Source organism: Bombus fervidus, chromosome 15, assembly GCF_041682495.2.
Source record: "Bombus fervidus isolate BK054 chromosome 15, iyBomFerv1, whole genome shotgun sequence".
Classification (NCBI taxonomy): domain Eukaryota; kingdom Metazoa; phylum Arthropoda; class Insecta; order Hymenoptera; family Apidae; genus Bombus; species Bombus fervidus.
This window is the reverse complement of record NC_091531.1, coordinates 6,221,563-6,240,535: the sequence shown is the minus strand read 5'-3', so window position 1 is coordinate 6,240,535 and position 18,973 is coordinate 6,221,563. Positions and strand designations below refer to the sequence as shown.

Below are 18,973 nucleotides of genomic sequence, written 5' to 3'. Positions count from 1 at the left end.
GTTACGAAATTGAAAATTTAAATGCCAAACACGAGAATCAACGAGTCAAAAAGTTGCAAAATCGCAAGCTCGAAGCGGGAAACGCGAAAATGTAGGATCGTGTATTTGGAAATCCAAACGATAGAAATTGTGGGAAATTAAACAAATTCATTTCTTCGATAATTTCTAATCGAAGTCAACCAAATTCGTATGCGTTGCAATAATATACGCACAATGTCTCTGTACATGTGCAGCCTTCTTGGCAAAAATTCTCACAGTACCACCAATCCCAAACCCAAAAGGAAAATAGAAAGGACAATTAATGTTGCAATTAAACTTTCCAATTGAAGTATTGGAATAGGAAAAACAACCGGTCTGACTTTAGTATTTTAGCAGGCGAGATTGAACAGCTTTCACTTGGTCATCGGTATACTTCAATTTCGTGCTGATGAAAGCTCTTGGAGAACAAACAAAATTTCATCTCGTTACGAAGAAAGTAATTCGGTTCTGTTGGTGAAAATAGCGCAAATTGATCTTCTAATTCATCTGTCTTCTCCACCAGTTTTCCTATTCCGTTTGTATCGTGGTAGAAGTATAAACCGAGGAAAACTCGATGTTGCACCGCAACGGCAGAGCTATAAGTACGTAACAACACTACTGTCGATAAAAATTTGTTTTCAGGGTATTTGTTCGTTTTAGCCATTCAAATTGTGCCAATTCTTCATATCACGAAAAACGAAGGAGATATTTAGGTAGCTTCTTTTAGCTGAGACACCATGTATGCTAATCGATTAGGTTCAAATATATCAAGTTCCTTATCATTTAGTGGTATTTTCATGTGATTATAAGAAAGATTGATACTGTAGTTACTTTAGATACACTGTGTGTATCGTGAAACTGAGGAATTGAAGGAAAGTTAGGTTAGAATGTTGCCATCTTGAAAAGATTTTTGATGAACATTTTTTGTGCGACAGAGAATGCTACTACCTCTACAGAGAATGTTATATTCTTTCGTAACGTTAATAAGTGTTAATAAGTAAGGTTGGAAGCATTATGTATGCCAAAGAACTCAGTAATTTTTAAGAAAACTAGGTTAGGATCTTGTTATCTTAGAAAATTCCTGGGTGAAAAATTTAATTGGAAAAGAGAATAATATCACGTACATTTGTAGTATTGGCAAGTTTGAAGGAGGTACTACGTTTATCATAGAACTGAAGAATTTAAGAAAAAGCTAGGTTAGGATCTTGTTATCTTAGAAAATTCCTGGGTGAAAAATTTAATTGGAAAAGAGAATAATATCACGTACATTTGTAGTATTGGCAAGTTTGAAGGAGGTACTACGTTTATTATAGAACTGAAGAATTTAAGAAAAAGCTAGGTTAGGATCTTGTTATCTTAGAAAATTCCTGGATGAAAAATTTAATTGGAAAAGAGAATAATATCACGTACATTTGTAGTATTGGCAAGTTTGAAGGAGGTACTACGTTTATCATAGAACTGAAGAATTTAAGAAAAAGCTAGGTTAGGATCTTGCTACCTTAGAAAATTCCTTGATAAAAAATTTAATTGGGAAAGAGAATAATGTCACGTACATCTGTAGTATTAGTAAGTATTACTACGCGTACAAAGAATTGAAAAACTTGGAATTAGAAAAGTTAGAATTAAATTAGGAATTAGGTTAGAATTTTGATATCTCAGAAAGCTAGCGTGATCGTTCTTTTTACGTAGGAAATTTCTAGCGATACAGCGTGAATTTGACAAAATTGTACAAATTCAAATTGAGAACGTGTTTGTTAGAGGCAAGATATCGAGCGAACGAAGCCAAGGACCGTGTGCTTGATAAACAAGAGAGCTACTAGGACAGTGGTGGATTATTATCGCGTCAGGTCACGGATACCTGATTAAAGCATACAATGAACCTGGTCACGGCTACTATGTCCACTGGAATTATAACCGATCTCCGATAAACCATTATCTTTAGCAGACTTCCGTCAGTTGCCAGCTATTATTTCGCCTAGCTGCTAAAAATAATCTACCTGTTGTTAGGTTAACTACCTCAGAAATTAGAACCGAGCCGAATTAGAACAGAATGTTAATTACCTTTAATTAAAGTTGAAACGTATCGAAGATAAGTAGCTATTGATAATTCTTGAAATTTCGTTTAGGAGATAAAAACGATAAGTCTGATTCGAAACTAGTTACTCGTTTTAATATTTCTTTATAGATTTCTTTAAATAGGTTTGTTCGTAACGAGATTAGGTCGTTCAATTGTATTCGTTAAGACGCGAACTTGCACAAAAATCAGCAATCTACTTATCGCGATTTCGTTTCGAATTTTCATGTAGTTTAAACGAAGACCAACTTACTCGGTAAATTATCGAACGTTTATTTTCCTCTGGTCTAAAATCACAGTAAATTAGAAAATGTCGAGCAAACAGTTTGGTATACGTGGCTGATGATGATGATATTAATAAACAATTAGTGAAGTACATTAATTATCGAGGTGCACAGGCAGCAACAGGGCAGGTTTGATCATTAGAATTTCGTTAGTTTGCTCGATCGAACTGGCTCTGATTAAACTCGTTATTAGTAACTAGCCGATTTTCCAACCTGGTAATTTTAATGTTCCCCTTAGAATACTAAATATCGGCGTGATTGAGCAGCAATTAACGTTACTTAACGTAACGCGATTACAAAAAATTATATCCCGCATCGATACGGTTTTCATTTTCATTCCTTTGTTGCCCTATCTTTTTAATCTGTTGTCGGTTCTCTAATTTTGTATCGTGAATTTGCTGAATTTTTCGCACGGATAAATTTACAAATAGAGAAGCATGTTTCTCGCGTAGAAAATTCGGAATTGTGTTTCGCACGATGTTCCGCAGGTGGAACGTTTAAAAATATGTAAAACAGAGATTTTATTCGCGAACATTTCCCATGGACTCCGCGCGATGCAGCTCTTTGTCAAAAAACGATTTTCGTTAAAACAAGAGATAAATGGTTCGCTGGCGTTATGCGAATATTGTAATAATATGGTGCATCGTGTTATGGACATTGTATTAAATACTTCGCTGTGCGTTATTAACAAGTTAATTCTCAGTTAAATAACATCGTTTCACAGCACATCGAAAGGTATTTGAATTTTAAAAATATACCTTCCCTGTCCACAAAGAAATATTTGATAACGTTCACCCGAATGAACAATTCGGATAAAAGAACTTAAATTTGGCAAATATCGAGAAATAGGTGAACTTAAATTAGAGCTAAATTAGAGCTAAATTAGAGCTAGATTAAGTAAAATTAGGAATTTTTGATCATTAGAAATCCGAAGCTCCATAATCAGAAACTCGATCACCTCCTAATTGGATAAATCAACAAATTAGGGAAACTTGCAAAATTGGTAACTTCCCAATTAAGGAAATTACCAAGCTGAGCAAGTTTACAATTTGATAAAATTCCAATTAAATTTCTAAACTAGGTACGTCCTTAATTCAGATAAATTTTTAAATTGGACGAGCAGATTTTTAATTTGTTAAATTCTGAAAATCTCTACAGTCATCGATATACTAAATTCACGAGAGACTGTAGTTCCCCTTTGCCGATGGAGCTGCGATTTCTATCGTTGCGAATAAAAGTATGGTGCTTTGTCTGCACGATGGGAGAAACGATGGAATTTCATAGAATTTCGCGTACGATACCTGTTGCTGATTTTCTCTCTGTGTGGTCAATCGAGCCTCGACGCATTGCCTGGTTTCCAGGAAGGCTTGCCTCTGTGCCAGTTCGCGGGGATGATGCGTCAAAACGCCTGCCATATTCGTCCCTCCCACTACCACGATAGAGCTTAGCAGCTGAAATAGAAAATGGAACATTCCATAGATATTTATAGTTAGTAAGGTTAAAATTTCCAAGCTTTTATTGCGTCTGTTGTATAACAAGCTACATATACCGCTATCTCATAAGCTGTTACGTCTGATCGAAAATTTGTTTGCCAGTGATGAGCAGAAAGATTCGTAATAAACGAGGCAACTGTAAATTAAACGCTTTCTCGGAGCATCGGATTGGCAACCAAGTGATTGCGGATTTTGTCGATACCACCCAATGACAAAATCAGCAATCAATAGATTGACAGACTGGGATTACCCGCAGATGACTAGAACGTAAGACTTGGAACGTAAGTACCGAAGCAATCGAAATGGAAGTCTGAAAAATTGTGAGGGAAGATTGTGAATGAACTGTTGGTAAATATGTTATAGGTGTTGATGTGGTCACCGCTTCTAAGAAAACTCTACATCCGGTCTTTTAGTTCTCTCAAGAACCGAAGCCATCGACAGCGTACAGACAAAAGACTGGGTCGAAGGCAAACCATAAACGGTAGACAGGCGACGTTGGCTTCAGGGTTTTCAGTCATAGGGTAACACTGCTAGCGTGCGGATCTGGACCAACTTATATTATATTCCTATTTACACTTTAATTTTTAAAATATATATTTTCTACCTTATAATTTACCACGCGTTCCTTTGTATTCACATACATCTAATAACCTCAACAATGGGTAATATTAATTAAGGATATCGAATATGTTGCAGGAAAATTGACAATGACAATGTGATGTAGTGATTATCCTTATATTTCTTTGTTTTCTATTAAATATATGATGTTCCAATTGAAAAATGTTGAGGTTATCAGATGTATGAACAGAGGAACGCGTGGATAAATTGTAAAGTAGAAAATATATTTTAATACAGAAGTGTAAGTACAAGTGGGAATATAATTTGAACTGGTCCAGATCAGCACGCTAACAGTGTTACCCTATGACGCCTGTCTACCGTCTATGGTCTGCCTTCGTCCCAGTCTATTGTCTATACGCTGTCGATGGCTTCGGTGCTTGAGAAAACTACAAAGACCGGATGTAGAGTTTTCTTAAAAGTGGTGATCGCTTCAACAAACAACTGTTTCTTTTATTTGCGTTTATTTTACAATCAATTCTCGTTAGAGAATTTTCAGTAAATTTATCTGACGCGGTACTATGACACGATTAATAAGCGTTTATAATATGTTTGAATCTGGTGCTTAGGTCCAAGAACAAATAATTAGATATATAATTATACCGTCGTAGCGGCACATGAGTCAACGGAAGATTCAAACCGGAGTGACTCATATTGTTGCGCCTTGGAGTGTCAACATTGCTTTGATTTGCTACTTTCAAAAGCATTGGGTTGGCAACTAAGTGATTGCGGATTTTCTCATTAGATGGTATTGACAAAATCCGCAATCACTTAGTTGCCAACCCAATAATATACACTGACCATTACAATTTTGTCACTCGTCTCCTGAATAAACTGACACGTTCGATAGCAGCGCGCTGTTACGCAACTTGTTGGCAACGACAAAACGCAGTATACGTTCGCTTCTCGATTGATACTTTCCGAGAGATTTTCAATTTTATTGGACAGAAGTAGATTTTCTACAGACAGTGAGAATAAGCCGATTAAGAGGTTCGACATAGTCGAAGGGGCAATTTCAACAGCGGATTAGGAGATTGTAAGAGTGGGATCAAGTGTGCAGCTAGAAAGAGCTTCTACGGATAAGGAGGCCGCTATCAATCCTTCCTTAAAACGTTTAGTTGATTCTCTCAAATGGAACACGAACTTGATACGATTGAAACGCTAGTCATTCGATCGATCAAGAATTTACTCTTTTCCAAATCAAACACTATCGAGTTTTGTTCGACAAGTCTGAGTACTCTCTTCTACACGTATTTATATATTGACTTTTTGTTTGTAAATTGAGTTTAGTTTATATATTTATGCAACAGAATTATTCTGTTTATAAATTGGGTTTACTTTAAATATCTATGCAACTGAATGATTATCAATGCCATTAGGTGGTATTGAGAAAATTCGCAATCACTTAGTTGCCAATAGATAGGTATTTAGCGTAGTGGAAATATAGATATATTAATAGGAATAAAAAATAAAAATAAAATTTTGCAAAGATGCGAATAAATGTTGACCTGACGAGTCTAAGACCTCTACAGATTTTAGATATTTGCCTCTAAGATTTTAGACATCGTCGAAATTAATTAATCGTTGCGTAGGAAAATTTATATAATCTAGGACCTAGACGCAGTGTCCATAAATTTTTAATTGTCGATAAGATTCGTATTGATACAATCTAGGCTCTAGAAACAGTTGGAATTTTCCGAAAATCTCGATAAATTTTCGCCCAGTGAGACGGAAATTTAAATAACGTAGAATTTAGAAACAGCTGGAATATTATTAAATTTTAGCGAGTCTGCAAATTTACACGGTGCAGGTTTTCAAAACAGCCGAGATTCTACGAAAATCTCGACGAATTTTTCCCCAGCAAATACCATATTTGCTATCTGAAATTTTATATCTGCTAGAATCTAAAGTTTAGACATACGACGTTTACTTTGCTCTTCAGAAACTCTTTAGAAGAGAAATTTCTGCTTAGAGAGTTGAAAATGTAGAGAACAGTTGGAATCTCATGAAGATCTCGGCAAATCGAAAATTTCTACAATCCAGGCTTCAAACGCTGTCAAAATTTGACAAAGATCCTCCCCCTAAACTTTTATCCGTTCGAAATTTCACAAACACGTCAAATAAATTTTCTTCGTGGCAAATTCGTGCAGTCACGACCATTAGACAAATTTTCCAAATTTCACCAACATCTTGACAAATTGTTGCCACGCAGCTATAAAATCTATACGCTCTAGACGTTTCTTTACGCGTTCGAAAACTTATACAACGTCGAAATACAAAAGCAAATTTGACCAGAATCTCCATAAATTTCTTCCTAACAAATTCAAAATGTCCAGTCTAAACATCATTCTAATTTCGAGGGAATTTCGCTACTCTTTTGCCTGCCGTGTATGTATATGATAATAAAGGCAAGTTCACATCGAAATGGAAATCTAAAGGAAACACCACAAGTGGCCAGCGTCTGTGCCGAAGCTCTGGGATACATCAAAGAGGTAGTAGGAGTTGTACGAGCGTCGAGCGTTTCCCGTTGCTAGGCCGGTACACACATTTAATTAGCATGGGCTTTGCAATTAGTATGGGCCACTTGTATCGAGCCGTTGGCAACTTTGTAAATTCAATAAACCGTCCGGCCTTTGATCGACCCTCGCTACTTTTCGTTACGGAAACTTCCGTCTGTCCAGAGATTGACAATTTCTACTTTTATACACAGGCTGATGAAAAAAATATATTAAACTCGTGGAAGATAATTTTATTACGTATTTGTCATCCTTTCAGCATCCTTCACAATGTCATTATCTTCTTCGAATCGGTTGACGATACAAAGATATAATTAGCATATTTAATTCGGAATCGAAATTGGGGAAAAATGATACAATTGTAGAAAAGCTAATACGAACGTAATATTTTCCAACAACGAATGCATTTTTGTAATACGAATTTTATTATCGCAGTCCAAGTATGTACATATATATTGGGTTTATATATGTTGTGTTTTATATATTGGGTGTTTATATATTGGGTTGACGACCAAGTTGTAGTGGCGCATGAGTCATAGCACGATGCGAACCGAGAGTGACTCGTGTTGTTTTGCCTCGAGACATTGACACGGTCTCGTTGTACGAAATAATAAAAAAAACCCCGGACAAAACAATATCGTCGATACGTGCAACCGTTAACCGGAGTCGAATTTCAACTTCCTGGTATTCTCCCGACTAGTATAAATAAACGAACACGCTCTCTAGGACAGAGAGTATCTGATATTCTTATAACGAGTAGCAAGGAGCGAGCGACGATTAAGACGTATTGTGTTAACTCTATTAAGAACGATTTTTAAATACATTTGACCATAACAAGTATTAACTCGTTTTACCATTTGAAACAACACGTTTAAGCATCCACCACAAAGTTTTTGCGGATTTTGCCAAATTCAACCAATGAGAAAATCCGCAATCACTCAGTTGCCAGCCCAATATATGAACACTATGAAGATATGTACCTAATACGATGTTCTTTATTTCTTTATTCCACCCAGTCAATTTCGATGAGGCGAATCGAGTATGAAAAATGAAAAATGATATTTGTTAAACGTAATTGTTATCGCTGAAGGCGTTTGCCACTGTCGTCGTATTTTTTAAATTACTAGTCGTCGTTGTCGCTATAGTTTCCCAGAGGAAAGCTAAAGATCGATGAAATTGAAAATAGTAGGATTAGAACGTTGGAAAGAGCGGTAAGTTAGGCGAAAACGTTAGGATTCGAGGTGAAAGTAGAGCTGGGTGGATTTTTGTGTTATCGAAGTTTCCTACGAATTGAAGTTTTTCGGCGAGTGAATATAAAATATAATACGGTTGAAACTGGTACTAAAGAAGTTTCCTGATGGCGAAACTTATTTCAGACGATCGCTGGTCAGACGAATCGATCCGCAACAACCACCTGTAGCATCGCTGCAATCTCTTACATGTGCTGTCTGCTTCGCTTTCCGACAAATTTCACCGCTTTCTTCTTCCCTCTTTTTCACGTTTTTAGATTTTTCTTTTTTTTTTTTTTTTTTTTTGTACGCATAAAAGCAACCTGTGCCGTGTGTGTCCCATTTAAACACACAGTTTACTCGTTGTTTTCAGTTTACAACAAATAAAAACAGCAATTCTCGCTCGTACCTCCTAAACGTCCAAAGAAGTAAATCGATTTATCTGTTTTATCGTGCAGCGTGAAATTGATGGAACGGTCGAGCGTAAAAAAATATTGTAGAATTTTTCGAGCAATATTTCTCTACGTATTTACAGGATCCTCTTTTTCGCACGATTCCGCGCTTTCCCGTGAAATATGTGCACGAACGAATTTCATCTTTCAGATGGAAAGCTTTAACGCTGTTATATTATGTTATGCGCTAACTTGTCAAAGACTGAGCATCGGTTTGTCGTAATTTACAGACACTTCAGTTCGTTTTAGTTTCATGGAAATTTTCAGGAAGAAAATTCTATTGGGTTGGCAACCAAGTGATTGCGGATTTTGTCATTAGATGTAACTATAAAATCCGCAATCACTTAGTTGCCAACCCAATAAACGGAAGACAGTGGTGCGAAGGTCGTTGATAGTCGAATCCTTGGAATTTCCTTTTTTTTTTTTTTTTTTTTTTTAGGGCAATTAAATAAGAAAATAAATAAGAAAATTCGCGAATGTGAATGAGTTAGCTCGTTCTTTTTTTTCCAACATCAAATTGAAAATTGTTTGCCCTCGGCAACGTGAAATTGCAATTCCCTTGCAATTTGTTTCACGTAAATTTTCATTGGCTATCGTTTCAAAGATCCTTTTATTTCCACGTTCTCGATGTTACAAATTGTAATATTTTCTCCGATATTTAAAATTCCTAACCATACATCGAATCTTCCGCAACGATTAATTTTTAGTCCAAATTTATTGCGCCCTTTTTTATTTTTAATAAAAATGTAGCTCATATTTCGAAAATTGATCGTACGGTAGAAAATGCGGGGAAAATTCGAATTTGTAGATTAATCTTCCTCAACTTCACTGTCAATCAGACAGTCTGACTATTATGCTAAAAATTGATAATTGTAATAAAAATTGGCAAAAATTGACAACCAACTATTGCATTAAAAATTAACGGACCAACTCTCGAAATCATCTCACTTTGGAATATCCTTCCTTCAGAAATTTTCTTCGTCTAAAATTTTACTTTCAAATTTCCCTCCGCCGCATTCCTTTAATTCTCATATGAAAAACCAATGTATTATCCACCCTGTATGAATAAAAAATTAGGGAAGAAGGAAAATGGAAGGTTTGACTTGAATTTAAGAAAATGTGTAATAAACCGATCGGAATTTGCAAGTCAAATTTGGACGCTTAACGCGGTTAGACACCTTGGCAACATGTTAAGAGGAAGCTTGGCAACATGTTGCGCGGCGCAACTTGCGGGTTAGAGGCGCGTGAAATACTCTGTTGATATTTCGAGATTGGCGACAGAAGCAAAGTGACTTTCACATGGCGTGCGTCTGACTTAGCTGGTGTCAAAGGCGATTGTTAATTGGAAAATCGTCTGATCAACCTGTTCGTCCCCAGGTAGGCGGAACTTTGCGAATTTTTGGATTACAATGAAAAAGAAAAAACGGAGGAGGGAGCGATATTCGATTAAAACAAGTAACTTTGAAAATTGAATAAGATAAATTGCATGGAAGATAAAATAAAATTTGCTAAGCTCTACCATCTTTGAATCGTTTGAAGATCAAAAGGAAAGAAACTTGCAATTTTGCAAAATTTCAAAATAGTTTTCGAGAGGAAAGTTACCAAAGCGAGGACATTTGTAAATAACGAGATTCCGGAGTAAAAGATTTCCAACCAACTGATCGCTCGTCTGGAAGTATTTTTAAAATGAAAGAAATTTCAAATTTTCGAAAATTTCGAAATAACGTAATTCTCGAATAAAAAGCTTCCGAGGTAAAGAAATTTCCAAGTAGAAAGCTACGAAGTAAGAAAATTTCGAAATATTTCGAACCAACTAATTAACCATCTTAAGATCTTCGTAAAATCAAAAGGAAACAAAATCCAAGTTTCAAGAATTTCACAGTAAAATAATTTCAAAGTAAAAAGCTTTCAAGATAACAACATATTCCTCGTGGAAAATGTATCAAACGAACCAATCAACCAGCCAGAAGTCTTCTTAGAAAGCAAAAAATTTCTAATGAACAATTTTTCGATAAAATAATTTCCAGATGGAAATTTTTCGGTGCGATAAAATTGCAAAATAAAATAGAGAAGATATAAATAAAAAATAAAAAAGAGAAAGATATTTCACTGAGAAATGCATTAACTCGTAGCAGAGAAAGAGTCGAGCAATCCTGCGAAATGTTTGCAAATGGATTGACAAAAACAAGTTTTTTCTCCCACAAATTGAATTCGATGGATCCATTAAATCGTGTGCAGTCGTAACGTTTTAATAAAGTCGGTAATATTTCATTAAATCGGCCAATTGAATTACAGCGGAAGAGCTTCGGCCGGAGATGAAGCTGGAAATTGCGTGGCAAAGTGTTTGCACGATTTTAGGGCTGTGTGAAATTAGTCGCCCACCTCACGGGATTAACCAGCTCGGTGTTAACTGTAAACGGCCGTTTAATGTCATAAAAATGTCGTTTATCGCGTCGTCAAGCATCTACAGCTGGTTATTAATCGGACCAGATACCATACGTACGTACTTGCCGATAATAACGATTTTCCGATAAACTAGAGTTAGTTATAATGTTATAAAAGTTAGAATGAAATGGAGCAAAAGATATCGATCGGAGAAAATTGCTATTTGAATAATTCGATCTTCTTATGGTTCGTCGGTGACAAATTCTGCGAAATGTTACGAAATATTTGACGAGGTTTTTTTTTGTTCTTCATTGTCGTGGAATTTTTCTATCGTAAAAGGAAACTAGTTTGCGTAGAAGAAAAAAAGACGTGGGATGAAACGGTTGGGATGAATAATCTGAGCGAGCGTAATAATAATTGTACGAAGCGGATGGAAAAGGTAAAGGTATTTTTAATTATCCCTGCGATGTAGCTGGTAATAATATTAACATTTATCGGAAACAGCGTGTCACTGGATTTTTGAAAATTCCCGGCAAGCAGAGAACTTTTGTGTTTTATCGTTGAAATGAATTTTCCGCCACTTTCGAGAACGTTTTCCGAAGTATTAGGTTGGCAACTAAGCGATTACGGTTTTTGTCATTGGGTGGTATTGGCAAATCCGCAATCACTTAGTTGCCAACCCAATAAAGTCGAGGGAAACGTTTCGGAGGAAAGTCCGAGACGAATTGTCGGAGATAAATTTCCAGAGAAAATATCGACAAGGAGATAAAAAAAAAAAAAATGTTCGTCGGAGATAAAATCTCCAAAGAGGAATTGCCAAAGCTGGAGAGATAAAATTTGGATAATATTCGAAGGGAAATGGAAATGTTAAAAACGGAAATGTGATATAAATTGCTGGGACAAAAATTCGGGGTGGGATAGCCAGAAAAGAATACTAAACGTATTTTCAAATAGAAAATTCAACTTGACGATATAAAATGTTCTGCATTCATAAAAGTAATAAATAATTAAATATAATTCTCGTTCGTACAAGTATAAAATTAATTTTTCAAAATATTCGTAGAACTTTTACGAAGATTACGATCAGACAGCGGAAGTTAAACTTCCTGGTAACCCTGTGGCTCTGTCCACTTCCTTCTCGACCATATTTCCGGCTAGGCTCGACCAATAGAAATGCTGCGCTGAAAACGGCAATTGAATTTTCCGGTTCAAGCGGCCGACGATATCACGATTTTCCCTTTTCACCACTTCTTCTACGAAAACGTTTCCCTCCTCCTCGTTTACACTTCTCCATGAAAAATTCCATAGGAAAACACCGTTCACCTACTCCAATTGAAACATTCGAGAAATTCCGTTTTTCAAATAATACACACATATCGGGAAAATTGAGATTCGTTGAAAATTGAAAGTGGAAATGTTTTCTAGTTTACAAAATATCGAGCTCGTTTTATATTCATTCTATATCTTCCAAATATTTAAGCTGTTTTATATTCCTTTTATATTCGACGATATATTTAAAATACGTTGTGTTCATTTTATACGTTTACAAAATATTTAAATTATTTGATCTTCATTTCATATTCTGTAATATATTAAAAGTATTTTGTGTTCGATTTATACTTTACAAAATATTCAAACTATTTTATATTCATTTTATACGTTTCAAAATATTTCAGCTCTTATACAATTCATTTCATGTTTTCAAAATATTCGTACTATTTTATATTCACGTGACATTCTCCAATATATTAAAAATATTTTTCAGTGATCTTATAGTCTAGGAATTATTTAAAACGTTTTATATACATTCCTCGCTTTATATACCACATTCATTATACCATACTGTTTATTATAATTGCCGACGATATAGCGATTTTCATTCTATCGTTTTTCCCCGACTAATTCATCTTCGATAGTTTCAAAAGGAATTCAAAAACGTCGAAATACGCGTATGCTTCGCAGTGGTAGTTTTACGAAACGCGATGTCCCATTTTAATATCAACTCGCGATTCGAAATCCGAAAGGCTGTTTACAACAACAACGACATATTGAATTTCGCGTTAATTAAAGGAACGATTCGTTGTGGTTTCCTATCTATCGCTGCTGTTGATTAATCATCGTATATCATTGAGCAGCAGAGTGCCAATAACAACTACAAACTCAAATATATCATTCTGCCTCGTTTTCATTAAAACGTTCCATCTAGTAACTTCCCTTCGCTAGAGAGAAGAATTCTAGTGATTTACGTCAATCACTGAGCGGCCATGTCAAACGCTTGCCGCGGGTTAACTACCTTCTCGTTCAAACATTAATATGCCAATTTGCTTTTATCATAATTACTTGCTCTTCTTTTCTTTTTATTCCATTCTTCTCTTTTGAATGTAGAAAATTTTAACGCGATGGATAAAATTCAGAGATTAAAACCGCGTTATTATTATCGTTATCGATGTTTCGAAATACGAGGGAAATTTGAATCGAACGATAATCGCATTGTTCGTTTCTATGTACCTTTTTTCCATCCAGAAAGTTTCCAATTCGACGATAATTTCGAGATGAAAATAATATTATTGTTATTATTATTAACGTTTAAAAAGACGACGATTTAAATCGAACGATGATGGAATATTTATTTATTCCTATGTGTTGCTTTTTTTACCTCGAATATTTCAATCCGATGATAATTGAGAGATCGAACCAGCGTTCTTCTTACTTTCTTTATTATTAACGTTTGAAAGGCTGGATTTGCGATCGAACGGGGATATATCGTGAATTTTTCGAAAAGCAAAAATTTCAATCCGCCGTTAATTGGAGAAACCGTGGAAACGAGCGTTGTTATTAAAAAAAAAAAAAAAAAAAAAATGAATTTTAATGGAACGGTAATCGCGAATTCGCGAAACAGCCGAACGTTGTCGTTAATTTTTCAGTGCCGGTAAAATTGCAACCAAACGCAAAACGGGGATTTGGCGGAGAGCGAACGTTCGTCGATAATCTTTCGAATACTGGCAATTTCAATTTTCCACGCTCGTTGAAAATTTCATCTTACGTGAATCACCGTCGTCGTAAATCAGACAAACGATCAATCGCCGATGCCGCGACAATTCGAACAAAACAACAACAGAGATTCCCGCGTTTAATTAATTCAATTAATTCTCGGAATGAATTCTTGAAACCGCGAGAATTTAAATTTACGAGAGACACAGTCGTCGTTCGTTCGTTCGTCGCAACTCCGCGCATCATCGCGAGATCGCGTTCGATGATCTCTTCGAACTTTTCAAATCGACCGAATAATACGCACCTCGTGGGCAAACAACCTTCTTTTTATCGTCGATTTCGTTCTTTTTCAAGAGCCACGAAGATTCGATCGAACGATAATCGCGGAATCGTGAAGAGGAATAGTTGCACGTTACGAAACGATAATTCTGCGATTGTGTTTGCCAGAGGGTTACAGATCTCCTCGTCCAATAGCCATGGCCATCCATTTTTCATCACCTTAAAATTCATCCTGCCCCAGTTTCTCCACGATTCTGTCCCTTGTTTGAACGTGGTTTGCTTTGGCAATTTAAACTCACGCTGATCCTTTCTCCTTCGTTCTCGCGTTATACGACACTTCGTATTATCTTCCCCCGTTTTTCTCTTCTTTCTTTTTCTCTTCGCGCAACTCTTTCTCCCGTAATTGCTGCAGCCCTGAACGTTTCACAGAACTCTAGCGTTTCATCCTTTGTATTTCGTGGAATACTTTGTGCCTCGGCGTTGCATATTCTCTGTGCTGAAGTTTCTCTCTCTTCAATTTTTCTACCAATTTCTACTCGCCAAATTTTCCACCCGCGGACACACTAACCTTTTTTCAATGTCGAAAGGCAAAAGGTGAATTTTTTTCTCAAGAAACGTCGGCAAGTGGCGAGCGAACGAACCTGAGAATATTTGATCCTCCGACGCGATTCCGTAGTCTCTTTACACGCGAGCACCGCGTACCCGGCTTATCTGCAGGCGTTGAAATATTTCCGAGAAACACGGATCATATGACAAAATATTTCACATAGGAATATGTATATGTATATATATTATATACTGTCGCGTGTGTGCGTGACTTTGCGGCGAGCTCGAAATGTCCTGTGAAAGCGATAGTTCGATTGAAACAACACGTTTCGAACTTTTACGTCAGAATTTTATCGAAATCGGTTGATCGCGATAGCAAGCGACAAGCGTGGAAAGATTTTGGAGCGAAATTCATGAAAAATGTAATTTGCGCCGCTTTTTAACCGTTCGTAGCAACGCTGGCCGATTCCGATCAAATTTTCACCGTGCATACGAACCCAAATAATGTACATAAATCCACCTACGCAAATAATATAAATCTGCAAGATACGTCGTTTAAATTTTCATTGGAATGTAGAAAGAGGTGGCTTTCCTGCAGTTTTTTCTAAAGAAAATAAATTTTTTATACGACATCTCACCTTCTTTAAAAAAAAAGAAAAACAAAAAAAAAAGGACATTGTCGATCTGTTCGATAAAAAAATTCTACGATTCTAAAAAAAGTTTCAAGGGTTCCTGTAACAGTTTGGCAGTTGAGTGTCCGCTGTAACATAATACGAAACCTAAGTGTCGACGAGGCGTGATACACCGTAACGCGTTTCAACGTAAATCGAGCGTAGAAAATATTTCAACGTAAAGGAAATAATCGGCCGATATTTCGACGGAAACTAAAATACGTAAAACGAGCGTCGTCTGTCCGATAGGGACAGAAGATACACGAACAGGGATTTCTTTGGATAACAGACGACACGCTTGTGGATTTCTCCCTATGGTAATAACTGTTATGTTAATGGGGCAAGAGAAACAGTGTAGTTTCCTTGGCAGATGGGCTTCCTTCAGGGCTGAACCCACCGAGTGTCTGTAAAGCGTTTTGGCTCTGGCCATTTTCTCTTTCCTTTTGCTCTGTTCTTACGAACGGACGAATATATGAATAAGAAATGGCGATGCAAATAAAAGGATGGCGAGCAGGAAACGTTTAAAATTCTAGGAAATTTGTTTTTACTTTCCGAGTTTCTTTCGATGGCGTGGGGAGGTGCCTGGGGAGAAAATTCTTTCTTCTTGCAGCGAATAAGAAATAAGAAAAAAAAAAAATAAATAAATAAAGAAAGAAAGAAACAAGTGAAACGAAGAATGTAAAAGTAGAAGGCTTCGAAAAAGAAAGAAGAAACGGGACAAAGAAAGAGGGAAGAATGTTTGTATTGAATTTAACCTGAATAAAATCCCTCGACCTTTTAGCAAGTTTCTTCGATCTCTCTACGACAACCGCCATAGGCAAATAAAGAAATAAATGGAATGTTATGGAAATAATAGCGCGTGAAATGCGAGCAGCAAGTGAATTTAACCGTTTGAGGGGCCCGTAGCTAATAATTATTTCGGTGTTGCTCAAATTGAAGTTAATTTAACGAAGTTTCGCCTGGTTAAATCGACGTTTGTTAATTATACAATGGAAAATTCCCCTTCGCAGTGTCTTTTCTTCTTTTCTTATTTATTTACAACGTTCAGAGGTCCCTTGGCTCGTTTCTCGGGTCGTGGTATTCACTTGGACCAGACAACGGCAACCTTTCGTGCTTCTCAGACCACATTATTATTCCTCGTTCGAGTCCAGTGCCAAACTATTGGCTTGACAACTAAGTGATTGCGGGTTTTGTCAATGCCACCCAATGAGAAAATCCGCGATCACTTAGTTGCCAAACCAATGGATGGATTTAAATAGTTTGAAGCGATAGAACGGACATGGAACAAGAGCCAGCAGATAGCAGGTGTTGCAACGTCGTGTATGGACAAACGAGAATGAGAAGAGAAATTGCAAGTGAAATAGTCGAGACTATAGCCGATCGTCACAGTCGCTTCTATTGAATGGCAGCTAAGCGATTGCGGGTTTTGTCAATACCACCTAATTAATTCACATAGTTGCCAACCCAGTAAATCATTTTCTTCATTTTTAAACCTTATTAAACATTTTTAAACACGTAACGATAGGATAAATGACGATAAACGCAGAGTCTGGATGCTGGATGCACGCTAATAGGACTTCCAGCCACCCAAATGATGGACTCATAAAGCAGGTAATAAATAAATAAATAAAGAAAGAAAGAAAGAAAGAAAGAAAGAAATAGAAAAAGACAAGACAAGAAGTAGAAAATATCGAAAGAAATCGGATCAGATGGACGAAAGGAAGAAACTCTTCTCGTGTAGCTCGTTGCACGAACGAAGCAACAGACAAATGATTTTTTCAAGTATCGACCTGGCTTCTACGGAACAAAAGAGCGAACGAAAGCCATTGGATGACGATGAAATCGTTGTGTCCCCCAGCGAGAAACTTGCAAATTCAATTACGGCTACGGTCGCTTGGTCTAATGGCCAGGACTTGGAGGAGCCACTGGCAGGACCAGGGGAAAACAAGCAACCGGATGTCGAAGAATCCTGCGCAGGCAGAAAAGACGTTCTCTTCCGAGAGACGAGAAACTTCCACATGCGAAACGACCGCAACTGAATCTTTCATCACAGTTTGTGTGTATCTTGTCGCGTTACGACGCCAAGGGAAACGATATTTAAGAATTCCATGGAATCGTTCGACGTGGGGGCGAGTCGTCGGAAACTCCTCTGCTCCTATCTGCGTCCTATCTTTCGATTTGTCCCACGCAGAAGAATTTCTACGCCGAATTTCACCCCTTCAACTTTGGTAAATACAGAGATACGGCTTTCTCATTTCTCACTCCCTTAAGGGATGAATTTGAAAAAACGCTGAAACACGTGTTTCTTCATTTTTAACGAAGAGTTTCTACGTCAAATTTCACGCCTCCAACTTTGGTAGATTCAGAGATACGGCTATTTTTTGATAAAAAGATACGTTCTCCTTTCTCACCCCTTTAAGGGATGAATTTGAAAAAACACCGAGACACGTGTTTCTTTATTTTTAACGAAGAATTTCTATGCCAAATTTCACGCCTCCAACTTTGGTAGATACAGAGATATGGCTATTTTTTGATTTAAAAAAATTAAAAAATTCGTTCTCCTTTCTCGCTCCCTTAAGGGATGAATTTGAAAAAACGCCGAGACACGTGTTTCTTTATTTTTAACGAAGAATTTCTACGCCAAATTTCACGCCTCCAACTTTGGTAGATTCAGAGATACGGCTATTTTTTGATAAAAAGATACGTTCTCCTTTCTCACCCCTTTAAGGGATGAATTTGAAAAAACACCGAGACACGTGTTTCTTTATTTTTAACGAAGAATTTCTACGCCAAATTTCACGCCTCCAACTTTGGTAGATACAGAGATATGGCTATTTTTTGATTTAAAAAAATTAAAAAATTCGTTCTCCTTTCTCGCTCCCTTAAGGGATGAATTTGAAAAAACGCTGAAACACGTGTTTCTTCATTTTTAACGAAGAGTTTCTACGTCAAATTTCACGCCTCCAACTTTGGTAGATTCAGAGATACGGCTATTTTTTGATAAAAAGATACGTTCTCCTTTCTCACCCCTTTAAGGGATGAATTTGAAAAAACGCCGAGACACGTGTTTCTTTATTTTTAACGAAGAATTTCTATGCCAAATCTCACGCCTCCAATTGCAGTAGATACAGAGATATAGAATATTCTTTGAGAAAACACATATTGTTTCTTTTTTTAACTTTCTTAAGGGTTGTTTTTAACGAGAAGTTCACGCACCGAATTTCACGTGGCCAAACCTAGCAACTCGTGAAGTATAATTGACCTTTGAAGAAGACGTTACCCCTGTTTTGCCCTTTTAGAGTCCGTGGTTGGTAAACTGGTCCTTTTATTGGACTGGAAGCTAAGTGATTGCGGATTTTGTCATTAGGTGATAATAGCAAAATCCGCAGTTACTTAGTTTCCAACTCAGCTGCTCGAGGA

At 36.7% G+C, this 18,973-nt stretch overlaps 1 protein-coding gene across 2 annotated transcripts in view; it reads right to left on the bottom strand.

Moving 5' to 3' along the window:
- Window positions 1-18,973, bottom strand: part of LOC139994803 (adenylate cyclase type 6) — a 102,676-nt gene that overhangs the window by 26,423 nt on the left and 57,280 nt on the right. For both annotated transcript variants that reach the window (XM_072017744.1, XM_072017746.1), the window contains exon 7: window positions 3,678-3,827. In XM_072017744.1, coding sequence (XP_071873845.1) covers window positions 3,678-3,827 — 150 coding nt within the window. The remainder of the gene's footprint in view (window positions 1-3,677; window positions 3,828-18,973) is intronic.